Source organism: Hemiscyllium ocellatum, chromosome 47 (assembly GCF_020745735.1).
Source record: "Hemiscyllium ocellatum isolate sHemOce1 chromosome 47, sHemOce1.pat.X.cur, whole genome shotgun sequence".
NCBI lineage: Eukaryota > Metazoa > Chordata > Chondrichthyes > Orectolobiformes > Hemiscylliidae > Hemiscyllium > Hemiscyllium ocellatum.
The window spans coordinates 11,525,595-11,540,257 of record NC_083447.1 but is presented as its reverse complement, the minus strand read 5'-3'; the positions used below and the strand labels follow the sequence as shown (position 1 = coordinate 11,540,257).

At 42.9% G+C, this 14,663-nt stretch overlaps 1 protein-coding gene across 1 annotated transcript in view; it reads left to right on the top strand.

Moving 5' to 3' along the window:
* The window catches only part of clptm1 (CLPTM1 regulator of GABA type A receptor forward trafficking), a 63,064-nt gene that overhangs the window by 17,678 nt on the left and 30,723 nt on the right, over positions 1-14,663 (top strand). The window contains exons 3-7 of the mRNA XM_060855918.1: positions 2,174-2,297; positions 6,748-6,906; positions 13,399-13,516; positions 14,200-14,285; positions 14,387-14,507. Of these exons, the coding sequence (XP_060711901.1) occupies positions 2,174-2,297; positions 6,748-6,906; positions 13,399-13,516; positions 14,200-14,285; positions 14,387-14,507 (608 nt within the window). The remainder of the gene's footprint in view (positions 1-2,173; positions 2,298-6,747; positions 6,907-13,398; positions 13,517-14,199; positions 14,286-14,386; positions 14,508-14,663) is intronic.

Genomic DNA, 14,663 nt, shown 5'->3' with positions numbered 1-14,663 from the left:
CAACAACGCTGCACGTTTCCTGACACCACGAGAACTGCAGTGGTTCAATGCGATGACTCATCACCACCTTCTCAAAGGCAATTGGGAATGGGCAGTAAATGATGGTGCAATCACCAACTTCCAATGAAAAATGAATAAATTTTTAAAAAAGCTTTTCAGAGCACACTTCTTCACACAGACCAGTGGAAATTCAGATCTCTCCCTCCAAGGAGGACATTTGGACATTTCAAAACGGGCTGAGAGGTCTGGTTTGAGTAAGATAGTAAGAGTTCTGGAGTCTAGATTAGGGTGGTGCTGGAAAAGCACAGCAGGTCAGGCAGCATCCAAGGAGCAGGAAAATCAACGTTTCAGGCAAAAGCCCTTCATCAGGAATGTTCTGGAAGCAAGGCTTTGTGTAGAGTTCAGATGCAGACCAACTACAATCTCATCGGATGGTGGAACAGGCCTGAGGGGCTGAATGATTTATTGATGCTCCTGTTATGACAGACTTTTGAGAGGTTCAGTCGTTAAATAACATTTCAATCATCTATGGCTAATCAGTACAAACTGATAGAGGAGTGAAGCAGGGAGTTAAAAGAAATTTTCCATAGGTCATTGGAGAATGGAATGTCTTCCATTGTGGTAGCTATGTAATTTCAAATGCTACCAATTCCCTTTCAAAAAGATGAAAGAAAGTACATGAACAGATTTCAAATTAGAACAGTAGAAAAGCTATGATGCAGAAAGTGGCCATTTGGCCCATTCAGCTACATAAACTAGCCGCCCATTGTAATCCCATTTTTGACCACCTGGTATGCAGCCTTGCAGATTACTCTGCTTCAGGGGTCCAGATCCAGACTTCTTTTAAATGAGTTGAGAGTTTCTGACTCAAATTATGAAACTGGGTATTGAATCTGAAACCATCATCACCCTTATGTCCCCTGTAATCCTTCTACTGATCACCTTAAATCTGTGCATCGTGGGAATTGTCATCTCTGCGAGAGGCAATAGGCCCTGTTTGTCTCACTCTATACAAACCCTTCAGTATGTTGTGTACCTTGAATAGACCACTCCTCACTTTCCTGTTCTGAGGAAACCAACCCTAGCACCGATCCAACTTCTTAATGCTGCAGTTTATAAACTGCAGTCCTTGTAAGTCTTCTCTGTAAGCTCTTTTTTGCTCTCGACTTCCTGTCCTTCCTGCGATGTGGTGACCCGATGAAGGAAAGCAGTCCAAGTGCCTTCTTTCCCACCTTATCTACCTGTCTTGCTATCCTCAGGGATATGTGGGCATGCACTCTCACTTTCTGTACTCTTCTCAATATCCTCTTGTTTGTTGTATATCCCCTTGCTTGTTTTCCTTTGCGCAGAGACATAGCCTCACGCTTCTCCAATTACAGTCCATTTGCTACTTTTCCACCCATTCAAACAAATCAACGTACAGTTCAGGAACAGGCCCTTTACCGCACGAAGATTAGGGAAACAGAGCTGAAAGATTTTCTAAATAAGATAGAGAAGGAGAATGGGTCACCTCCCTTCTGTAAATGTGATAAACTAACAGTTGGATAGCTCATCGGCGGTCACCATCAGATGTTTGGACCAGGGAAATTTCATTCAGGTCAGCTCTCTTAGAAGAGGTATGAGTAGAGAAAGGACTGAGTTAAAACCTCCCACTAACCCTAACGTGTGACCTCCCATGGACCAGCATATTCTCTGGCTAGGCATAGGCCTGGTCCTGATGTAGCTGGATCAGGGAGGTACAACTTGTAGCTTAGACTAGGAAAGTAGATTTTATATTCTTGTCAAGTGTTGAGGAGAATAGAGGGCCAGGAATTTGGGCTGAAGCCACCACAGCTGGAAGAAGCAAGATGGCCTGGTTGGTTAGGCCTTTGTGATGAAAATGCCTGCTTCTAAAATGTCTCCCTCTTCCAGGCTGTTTCTAGTTATTAAAATTCCCTTCAATTATCATTTTTTAATGTACTCTTCACAAAGCGAATTCCAGTTTTCTATCTGGTGATTAATGTTTTGTCAAATGCACCTCAGTAATTCTCCTGACCTCTTTGATTATCCTGATCTCAGTTGGAAGGGATTTTGCTTTTGGAAGGTGAGCTATCGCAGACAGTGTGTTAGAGTTTTGCTTTAAATCTGTTATTTTACTGAACGGTGACCTTTTTTAAAAAAAAATGTTTTTCAGAATTTTTATCATCTGGCTGATCAGCAGCTGGTTCCGCCGTGGAAGTGCACCCCCAGAGCAGAGCGATCCGACGGGAGTAGCGCGACAGCCCAGCCGCAATCTTTTCCCCAAAGACACACTCATGGTACAGTAAAATTGCTTTCTGAATCATTCACCACAACACCTCCATCACCACCAGCACAAAATAAAGCTCTCATAGACAATGCAAGTGTTTGCATCTTAGAGGGAAGTAAATTGCTTTTCAGTTGAAGTAAAGAGTTCTGTTCAAAATCTTGAACTTAACTTCTGAAGCATCTGGTGTACTTTTCCACGCATTTCTGTTTTTGTTTTGATCTCTTGAAAGAGAACAAGGAAGATTATTTAGCGAACATCCTTTGAGGACCCTAGAGCACCCAAAGCTCTTTACACCCAATGATTCCATTTGAGGTCTAGTCACTGTAGCAATGTAAGAAACTGAACAATTTACACATTACTAGCTCCTGCAAGCAGAAATGGTTGGGTAATTTTGTTTTCAGCAAGGTTGATAGAGCACAAAAAATAAAGTTTTTTTGAATTTTTTTAGAAAATTTTTAAAATTTTGAGACAAAAAAACAAATTAAAAAATTGAGCACAAAAAAAATCTTAACTTCTCTCCATGCCTGTGTGGGCTTCCTCCGGGTGCTCCGGTTTCCTCCCACAATCCAAAGATGTGCAGGTTTGGTGGATTGGCCATGCTAAGTTGCCCCACAGTGTTGTGTAGTCTAGGTGCATTAGTCAGGGGGTAAATGTAGATTAGTGTTGGAGAGTCTGGGTGGGTTGCTCTTCATAGGGTTGGTATGGACTTGTTGGGCCAGTGGCCATGTTGTGGGATTCTGTGATACCAACTCATTCGAGTTGGTCTTAAACCTACAACCTTCTGACTCAGGTGAGAGTACTTTCAGCTGAACCACGGCAGACACTGTGCCTTGTTGGACCCAGTGGTAATTCCTGAAGAAGGGCTCATACCCGGAACGTCGACTCTGCTGCTCCTTGGATGCTGCCTGACCTGCTGTGTTTTTCCAGCAACACACTTTCAGCTCTGATCTCCAGCATCTGCAGTCCTCACGTTCTCCTGGACCCAGTGGTAGCCTCATATATTTAAGCCAAAAGCCCACAAACTAAATTTGCCTTAAAGCTAACTAAAGAAAGGTTGCTGGACTTGAAGCTTAAATCTGCTTTCTCTCTACAGATGCTGCTAGACCTGCTGAGTTTCTCCCACGGGTTCAGCAGGATCAGTGCTTAGACCCTGTTGAATCTCATCTACATGTTGTTATGATTTACACTGAGACTGATCATTTTTCTAAAACGAAATTCAACTTTCCAATTAATATCTGATTATTCCTAGTCCTGAGGGTTTATTTCCATTGTTTTGCCCTTTTAACCTCCAACTGGAGAATTATTCTTCACAATTATTCTCCCTCCAATGCAAACAGCTCCAAGTGTGTTCTTCCATTCTGTCTGCACATTTTCACCCACATTGTGGCTTGGAGAACCATAGAGACTTCTAGCTGCTTGCTATCCCCTAGACCCTAGCAACCTGGCCTGTATGTGATATTCAGTGAGATTTTAGGAAAGTCTGTAACCCAATAAGGTTGCGAATTAGCTATCCTTGACACCTCTGCTCTCTCATCTTAGAAGTTAATGTATAGTTCAAAGTGTAGCTCTTTCCAACTGAGCATCTTGAACATGTTGTTTCTGGCCCTTTGTAAGCTCTCAGTCTGTCCACTGTCTGCTGCCATTCTTTCCCAAGTACCTTCTTCCTAGTCAAACAGTCTGTGAACCCTTTAATGTCTAATGACCAAGCCACCTGGGCTGGCTGTCAGACTTGACAATAGTTTGTGTGACCCCCTTCATTTGACCTTAAACTAAAGGCACAGTCTGAAAGCCCAACAATCTTATAAACAATATAATTGTACCAATGTGACAAATATCCCAGGCTGTAGAAATTAATATAGTTTTTTTCTTCTTTCTTGCATGCTTTCTCCCATTTACCATACTCTCGTTACCTATGCATTTGACACTTCATTTAGCAACATATCTAATCCTCTGATGACCGATGTGTTGTTCAGTTAGCATAAGATGCAATTGGAATAGTGCATTTATTTATTTGTATTGTTGTTGTGGAAAGTTTGCTGAAGGAACTCAATAGGCGTAGCATCTGTGGAGAGAAAACACTTCACATTTCAAATCCAGGGACCCTTCAGTTGGCTTAAGACAGGTGTAGGGTTTGGGCTCTTGGCTTAAGTCTTACATGAGGATATCACTGATAAATGATTACTGCACAGACATGTCAGTTTAGCTGAAATCCAGGAAGGATGTGATTCTAAGTGCTACAGATTGGGTCAAACTGTTGCTGTGAGAGATTTTTTTTATTGCAATGGTTAGGCCAAATGCATCATTTTGAAGTAAGAATGGACTGCAACAGTTCAAGATAATGATCACCATCACCACCTTGAACGCAGTGGGAGATGAGCAACAAAGGGTGACCTAGCCAGCAATGCCAACATCCCATCAATAAAAAGGGAAGCACTGTCAGACTTTGAAAGCAGTGATTGAACAAAAGGGAGTGGAACTTTAAGAGAGTTCATCAACATTCTTCGTCCCAGCATCTAGCATAAGATGCCTAAAGCCAAGGATACATGATAGAAATTTGCTAGAAATAAAAAGACAAGATGTTGTGTTTAGGTGTAGAACCTTAGATCACAGTTGGAATAATGTGGATGTGCTGCTACTCTATATTATAAGATAGACCGTGAGATTTGAGAGAAGGTGCATTTGAAGATTTGTTAGAATGACGCCAGACTGAGCCATCCCTTTTCCCTAAAGTAAGTAGGTTTGTAGATGATTTGATAGAGGTCATGAATGAGCTTAATACAATAGACATACAGATGGTCTATCCACCAGAGACCAGAGCTAGGATCATAATAACAAGGTTATCGGGGATAAATGCGGTAAAGAGTTCAGGAGAGTATCCAGTGTGGTTAGAATGTGAAACGCTGAGCCGCAAGGAGTAGTTGGGCTAACTGGTGTTGATGTGTTTAGAGGGAGCTCAGTAAGCAAATGAGCATGAGCAGAATGACAGGTCATGTTGGTGGAGTTGGCAGGAGGTATGTAGATCATAAACACAGGTGAACCCTCGATCAAGACATTCATCAATCTTCTGTTCTTTAGGCAAAGAGACTGTCTGGTATAATTTTGGGAAATTATTTTTGACCCTTTGGTTCCCCTCTCGCCTTTTAGGTATTTTTAATGTCATAACACACCTCTGGAGCAGTTGAGGCTTGAGCTTGGGCTTTCTGGCTCAATGCTACCAGCATGTCACAAGAGCCGTCCTTTCTCTGTATAATAAAAGTAGATAATGAATGGTTCAGTTGTTGTCTAATCAAGATCCTTTAGCAGCTTATGTTTCAGTTCTTACTTTTCTACATTGGGCTAATGGCCTGGCTCTGTGTTACATATATTGGAAAAATAATAAAACTTGTATCTCCATTAACTTGTCAGTGATCCTTCAACAATTCCCATGCTGCCTTTGCCATTCCAAGTGCTTTTGTCAGCAAATGAATTGGCCCTTTTCTCAATTTCATTCGAATTTTACATGTGTTTGAGTGTTCAGCAGTTCAGTGGTGATGTGCAGATTAGATCAGAGAGTCATTCCATAAGCTTAACTCATGGGATATAAGTGTCACTGGATAGGCATCAGTATTTACTGCCCATCCCTAATTACTCACGATGGGGAGGAGATGAGTTGCCAGTTGGAGCATAGGGGAGAGTGTTTTGCCTGTCACATTACCCTGTGGGTGGCACAGCGGCTCAGTGGTAAGCACTGCTGCCTCACAGCGCCAGCGACCTGGTTTTGATTCCGGCCTCTAGGCGACTGTCTGTGTGGAGTTTGCACATTCTCCCGTGTCTGCGTGGGTTTCCTCTGGATACTTCGGTTTCCTCCCACAGTCCAAAGATGTGCAGGTTAGGGTGAATTGGCTGTACTAAATTGCCCATAGTGTTAGGTACATTAGTCAGGGGTAAATATGGGGTGGTGAGTAAGTCTGGGTGGTTGCTGTTCGGAGGGTCACTGTGGACCTGTTGGGCCAACTGGCATGTTTCCGTACTGTAGGGAATCTATTCTAGTCTAATCCAATCATGGCGAAGGAGCAGTACACCAAGTGTCAGTTTCCCAGTTTCTCCCTGGAACCCTGTGCATTCTTCCTTTTAAGATAATAATGCAATCCCCTCTTGAATGGTTTGATTAGAGATCCTCTACCACACTGAGACAGTGCATTCCAGATATTAACCATTCAGTGTGTGAAAACGTCTTCCTCACTTTATCATTACATGTTTTATCAATAGTGTTAAATCTGTGCCCACTTGTTTTCCCTCCTTTTGCCAACAGTAGTTTCTCCTTGCATACTTTGTCCACAGCCCAAATGATTTTGAACTCCTCTGTCAAATGTTCTCTCAACTATCTGTTCTCCAAGATCACTGCAGAAATACTCACATTTCATCAATTGCTTTTCATTCCTCGTTATTTACATTAAATATCTCCTTTATGATCCTTGCAGGACCTACGTGTTTATATCTCAGAGAATGAGCATTTCACAGAATTTAACGACAGTGCTCCACTTTTCTGGGAGCACCTCGACCTGGTGTATGGAGACTGGACGAGTGGAGAATCTGGGACAGGATGTTATGAACACTACGGAGAAATAGAAACAACTGAGGTATGAGAAAATGGCTTTTGACTGTTTCTTCAATCTGTTTTACAGTAACAGTTTAAAGTCCTGGGAATTACTAGATTCAATCTGCTCATTGGGCTTTAGACACCTACTGGGATGCTCACGTGTGACATTGCGGCTGTTGCCTGGTGGTACCTGTTCTTGCTGGCTCTGCCTTGGCTACAGTTGTGTTTCTTGACAAGCCACCCACCCACCCAGACCATTGTGATGTTGGTCACTGTTGAGCCCGTCAACCTTTTCAGTTCCTTTTTGTTTCCTTGAAGCTGCTGTGGATCAGGCATGAGGTTAACTCTTGGGTTTTGGGAGGGGAGGGGTCAAGGTGAAGGCCATGTGGAGTTCGGTGCCTCCTTCCCCCGTTATGCCTCTGGCTCTGGGCCACAATCTGTGAGGGGAGTCCTGCAGTTTCCGTGAAGATCTCGGGCAGTGATGCACATGGAGAGGGTTGCACGTGAAAAGGCTGAGAATGGCCTCAAATCTGAGAGAGGGAGGTATCGCATCAAATGATGCCTGTCAGGTCAGGCTACATTCTGAATTACAGTGAATTACAATCAACGCTTATTGAGATTTCTGGTCCCAATAATAATGCTAAAGTGAAAAGACTTTAAAAGGGGGAATGTTAGAAGTGGGCTCCCTGTTTTGTTATTAAGCTAATAGTCCAGATGTCTGAGAAAATAATACATTTATACCTTCAACTTGCATCAGATCTGATGAGTTTAGAACATCGAACGTTACAGCGCAATTCGGACCCTTTGGCCCTTGCTGTTGTGCCGACCTACACTATTCCATTTTCATCATATGTTTGTCTAATGACCATTTAAATGCCTTTAACGTTGGTGAGTCTACTACTGTTGCAGGCAGGGCATTCCATGCCCTTACTACTTTGAGTAAAGAAGCTACCTCTGACATCTGTCCTGTAGCTACCACCCCTCAATGTACAAAGTTAAAAATCACACAACACCAGGTTATAGTCCAACAGGTTTAATCGGAAGCACTAGCTTTCAGAACGACATTCCTTCGTCAGGTGAAGGAGCGTCGCTCCGAAAGCTAGTGTGCTTCCAATTAAACCTGTTGGACTATAACCTGGTGTTGTATGATTTTTAACTTTATACACCCCAGTCCAACACCGGCAAATCCAAATCATCTCCAACATCTCCAAATCATGACTCCTCAATGTAAGCTATGTCACCTCATGCTAGCCATCACCATCCATGGAAAAAGGCTCTCACTGTCCACCCTACCTAATCCTCTGATTATCTTATATCTCAATTAAGTCACTTCTCAACCTTCTGCCGAACAAAACTGCCTCAAGTCGCTCAGCCTTTCCTCATAAGACCTTCCCTCCATACCATGCTCATAAATCTCCTCTGCTCCCTTTCCAAAGCTTCCACATCCTTCCTATGATGTGGTGACCAGAGCTATATGCAATACTCAAAGTGTAGCCACACCAAAAGTTTTGTACAGCTACAGCATTACCTCATGGTTCCAAAACTCAATCCCTGTACCAGTAAAAGCTAACATGCTGTACCCCATCTTGTCACCCTGGTTGATAGGGTTGTTAACTTTTGAGGGATTTACGTACATGGACACAGATGTCTCTGCTCATCTACACAACCAAGAATCTTACCATTATCCCAATATTCTATATTCCTGTTGCTCCTTCCAAAGTGAATCACCTCTCACTTTTCTGCATTAAACTCCATTTGCCACCTTTCGGCCCATCTCTGCAGCTTATCTATGTTCCTTTGTAACCTGCAACATCCTTTGGCACTATCTACAACTCCACCGACTTTAGTGTCATCTGCAAATTTCCTAACTCATCCTTCTATGCTCTCATCTAGGTCATTTATAAAAATGACAAACAGCACTGGCCTCAAAACAGATCCTTGCGGTACACCACTAGTAACTGAACTCCAGGATGAACATTTCCCATCAACCTTCTGTCTTCTTTCAGCCAGCCAATTTCTGATCCAAATCACCCTCAATCCCATGCCTCCATATTTTCTGCAATGACCTATCATGGAGAACCCTATCAAAGGACCTTGCTGAAATCCATAGACACCACATCAACCGTCTATACACTCATCCACCTGTTTGGTCACCTCAAAGAACTCAGTAAGGTTTGTGAGGTACGACGTACCCTTCACAAAACTGTGTTAACTGTCCCTAATCAAATTATTCCTTTCTAGATGATTATAAATCCTACCTCTTATAACCCTTTCCAACACTTTACTCACAACCAAAGTCAGGCTCACTGGTCTCTAATTACCAGTGTTGTCTCTACTCCCCTTCTTGAACAAGGGGGCAACATTTGCTATCCTCCAGACTTCTGGCGGTACAGGAGCTGTATTCCTGTAGACCATGACGATAAAGATCATAGCTAAAGGCTCTGCAATCTCGTCCCTGGCTTCCCAGAGAATCCTAGGTTAAATCCCACCTGGCCAGGGGACTTATCTATTTTTACGCTTTCTGGAATTGCTAACATCTCTTTGTGAACCTCAATCCTGTCTAGTCTAGTAGCCTGTATCTCAGTATTCTCCTCAACGACATTGTCTTTTTCCAGTTTGAATACTGACGAAAAATATTCATTTAGCACCTCTCCTATCTCCTCAGACTCCACACACAACTTCCCACTACTGTCCTTGATTGGCCCTAATCTTACGTTAGTTGTTCGTTTATTCATGACCTATCTATAGAAAGCCTTAGGGTTTTCCTTGAATCCTACCTGCTAGCGACTTCTCATTTCCTCTCCTGACACTTCTCAGCTCTCTCTTTAGGTCTTTCCAGATTAGCTTGTAACTCTGAAGTGCCCTAACTGAGCCTTTACGTCTTATCCTTACATAAGCCTCCTTCTTCCTCTTGACAAGAGATTCATCCACTTCCTCCCTGCCTGTCAGGTACATACTTATCAAGGACACGCAGTAGCTGTTCCTTGAATAAGCTCCACATTTCAATTGTGCCGATCCCCCTGCAGTTTCCTTCCCCATTCTGTGCATCCTAAATCTTGCCTAATTGCATTATCATTGCCTTTCCCCTAGTTATAACTCTTGCCCTACGGTATATACATATCCCGTTCCAACGCTAAAGTAAACATAACCGAATTGTGGTCACTATCATCAAAGTGCTCACCTACCTGCAAGTCCAACACCTGGCCTAGTTCATTATTCAGTACCAAATCCAATGTGGCCTCGCCCCTTGTTGGTTTGTCTGCATACTGTGTCAGGAAACCCTCCTGCACACATTGGACAAAAACTGACCCATCTAAAGTACTCGAACTGTAGCGTTTCCAGTCAACATTTGGAAAGTTAAGTGCCCCATAACGGCTACCCTGCTACTCTCACTCCTATCCAGAATCATCTTTGCTATCCTTGTCTCTACATCTCTGGAACTATTCAGAGGCCGATAGAAAATTCCCAACAGAGTCACCGCTGCTTTCCTGTTGGTAACCTCAGCCCATACTACCTCAGTAGACGAGTCCTCAAGCATCCTTTCTGCCACCGTACTACTGTCCTTGACTAACAATGCCACATCTCCCATTCTTTTACCACCTTCCCTGTTCTTACTGAAACATCTAAACCTCTGAACCTGCAACAACCATTCCTGACCCTGCTCTATCCATGTCTCCAAAAAGGGCACAGCATTGAAGTCCCAGGTACCAATCCATGCTGCAAGATCACCCACCTTATTCCGGACACCCTTCAAACCACCTTTGTGGCTGCGGGTACACTCTTGCGATTTCAAAACCTTATTTCTGACCTGACTATACTCAACATCCTGGACACTGGAACTACAATTTTAGGTTCCCATCCCCCTGCTGAATTAGTTTAAACCCTCCCGAAGAGCATTAGCAAATATCTCCCCAGGATATGGGTACCCTTGGGATTCAGGTATAGACCATCCTGTTTGTAGAGATCCCACCTACCATAGAATAAGCCCTAGTTATCCAAATATCTGAATTCCTCCCTCCTGCACCATTCCTGTGGCCACGAGTTCAACTCCTCTCTCTCCCTATTCCTTCCCTCGCTAGCATGTGGCACAGATAACAAACCAGAGATAATAACTCTGTTTGTTCTAGTTCTAGCTCTAAGCTTCTACCCTAGCTCCCTGAATTTCTGCATTAAATCCTCATACCTTTTCCTACCAATGTCATTGGTGGCTATGTGGTCTACGAGTTGGGGCTGCTCCCCCTCCCCCTTAAGAATCCCGCAAACACAATCGGAGACCTCGTGAACCCTGGCAATGGTTTTGTGGGTGGCACAGTGGCTCAGTGGTTAGCACTGCTGCCTCACAGCACCAGGACCTGGGTTCAGTTCCAGCCTCGGGCGATTCTCTGTGGAGTTTGCACATTCTCCCTGTGTCTGTGTGGGTTTCCTCCGACAGTCCAAAGGTATGCAGGTTAAGTGAATTGGCCATGCTAAATTGTCCATATTGTTAGGTGCATTAGTCAGAGGGGAGTGGAGAAAGAAGGGCTCATGCTCGAAACGTCGATTCTCCTGCTCCTTGGATGCTACCTGAACTGCTGCACTTTTCCAGCAACACATTTTCAGCTCAGAGGGGAGTGGGTCTGGGTGGGTTACTCTTCAGAGGGGCGGTGTGGACTTGTTAGACCAAATGGCATGTTTCCATACTGCAGGGAATCTAATCTAATTTAATTAAATAAATAAATCATTAAGTTTTAAAAATTCATTCATGGGATATGGGCATCATTGAGAGTCCAATATTTATTGCCCAGTTAAGAGTCAAACACATTGCCATGGGTCTGGAGTCAGACTAGGTAAGCACGGCAGATTTCCATCCCTGAGTGAGCCAGGTGAGTTATTACGATAATCCATGGTGGTTGCATTAGACTAGCCTTTTATTCCACCTTTTTGTTGAATTTGAATTTCACCATCTGCCATGGTGGGAATCAAACCTGCGTCCTCCACTCATTCGCCTGGGGTTCTTGATTGCTAATGCAGTGAGATTACCACTAAACCATTGCTTCTGTGCTTTCATTTAATTAATATTGGCAGCATCTGCTGGTGAATTTTTAATGTATTCATATGACACCCTTGTCTCTTTTTAAGACAAGATTCAAATGGGAGTTAAATATTGAAAAGAGCCTTTTTCTTTCCTGCTTTGCTTTTTTTTTGCTCTGTCTTGTGCCTCTGTATTAAATTTTGTTTCTCATCTGTTTGACATCTGCTTCCTGCTTCTAAATAATGGATTCATTTCTTCCTTCTCGCCTGCTTTGTTTACAGTTTCTCAGATGGAGATTGGACAGGGTTGCAGAATATTAGAGAAAACTGTAGTCTTGAATCTGGAATTGCCAATGTCTGCTGCTCAGAGCATTGTATCCTGAGAATAGGAATAGGGGCACTCAGCCCCTTGATCCTGCTCCACTCTCTGATTTATACCAAAGCTGATGTGCATCTATTATCTCTTTTCCCATCATTGGTCCATATCTGTTATTAACTCCCCTAACAATGTAGTCCTCTCAGTTCTAAATCCAAAATGTCCTGACATCCTCAACTGTTTAGGGGAGAGAGTTCCCAAATTTGTTACCCATTGTGCTTACAAAATAAAAAAAACTTGATGTTGCTCGTAAATGACAGGGTGTAATTTTAACCCACTATTTACATTCTTGGTTTTCTCCCCACCAGAGAAAACTGTTTCACTGTATCTACCTTCCTAATGCTTTTAATGTTAGATGTGTCTCAACTGGGTAATCCTCTGTCTCCCAGATCCTAGGAACACAGCCAGGATTTTCAACCTCCTCCCACTCCCCCCTGCCATCCCAATCAACTGTCCAAGGACTTTGAAAAGGGGTTAACAATTCCTCATTGTATTGAGGTGATGTAGAATTTTGTGAGTCATGACTGGCGATATTCTCTCAATGGTACAGTCACTCTTTAGGGTCTATGTTTGCAGGCTAATTGCTACATTCAGATGTGATTAAAATGGTGATTTTTAAAAAAAAATTGTAATCTCCAAATAGAATCCCTACAGTGTTGAAGCAGGCCGTTTGGCCCATCGACTTCGTATCTATCCGAAGAGCTTCCCACCCAGACCTGACCCCTACCCTATCCCTACATTTCCCATGGCTAACTTACACATCCCTAGACACTATGGGCAATTTAGCATGACCAATCCACCTAACCTGCTCCCCTTTTGGATTGTGGGAGGAAACTGGAGCACCTGGAAGAAACCCACGCAGACATGGGGAGAATTTGCAGAGTTCACTCACTATCGAGGGTAGAATTGAACCCGGGTCTCTGGTGCTGTGAGGCAGCACTGCTAACCACTGAGCCACATTGTTCAATAATAGGGAATACAGTGCATTGTTGAAGCATATTTGTCATAGTTTTGAAAATTAGCAATAAATTGAGTATGTTGTGATATCGGTTAGTGTTAAATAGGCTTCAGTTTTCGCCATCAGTCAGGATTTATTAGAGTTGCTCAATATAAATCTGAAAATAACACTCACTATTTCTATTACAGCATATGAAATCCAATGGTTCCATGTACATTCACATATATTTCACCAAGAGCGGGTATCATCCCGATCCAATGAGGAAAGCCCAGTACAGACGCCTGGCTACAGTGTCAACAACAAGAAGTAAGCCAAAGTACATCTTCAATTTGTGGAGGGGCCGATGTTGGACTGGGGTGGACAAAGTCAGAAGTCACACAACACCAGGTTATAGTCCAACATGTTTATTTGAATCACAAGTTTTTGGAGCGCTGCCCCTTCATCAGGTGAGCTTGTGAACTTGAAAGCTTGTGATTTGTTTGGCCTGTAATCTGGCGTTGTGTGATTTCTGACTTTGTCTACCTTCAGTTTGGGGGAGATAGTGACACAGTGGTATTATCATTAGATTAGTAATCCAAACATCCTTTTTTTTTCCCCTGTCTGTTTTTCTGTGTGTGTGTAAGGAGGAGCGTGCAAGGGGATTAGAATTTTAACAATACTGATATATGCTGATGGTTCATAATTGTTTACCTACATCTATAGGCTGTTTGTTTGTAATAAATAGTAATTCTTAAGTGTAGTAACCAGGTCCTTGTTTTTCTGTTGACTTGTGTCTAAAACACAGGTCAGTTGGAGAATTGTGACTCTTTAAAATCTGTACATTTTGTAATGGTTCTGGAAATAGTGAAGCTTGCTTTCCAGTGTGGTACACCAGTGAGGTTTGACGATGTGTTTGGGAAGCCCAGGAAGGTTTGCAAATCAGTCCTGGTGCTGTGCCTTTCAGGAGTAACCAATGGCTCTTGGTTAACCAGTTGTCCATTCCTCCCTAGTGTTGAACAAGTACAAGAGGAGGAAGTTCCAAAAGACAAAAAATCTTCTGACTGGGCAGACGGATGCTGACCCTGAAATAATTAAGGTATGTTTGGAAGCTTTTTAAAGTATTTAAAGCTCTATTGTGAACGTAAATATTTAAAGTTGTTTAATGATGTTATCTGCGTATTCCTATTTCATTTGCAGCGAGCAGAGGACTATGGACCCGTTGAGATTATTTCCCACTGGCATCCAAACCTCACAGTCCACATCGTAGATGATCACACAGCGTGGTCAATGGGAGCAGTACCACCTCCATTAGACCAGTGTAAGTGGATACTCATTATCCCTTGACCTTCCAATGAGTCAATTTTGAGTGGAATAGATAGAGTCAATAGCCAGAGACTTTTCCCCAGGGCAGGATTGACTGGTACGAGAAGTCATAGTTTGAAGATATTAGGAGGAAGGTATAAAGGAGACGTCA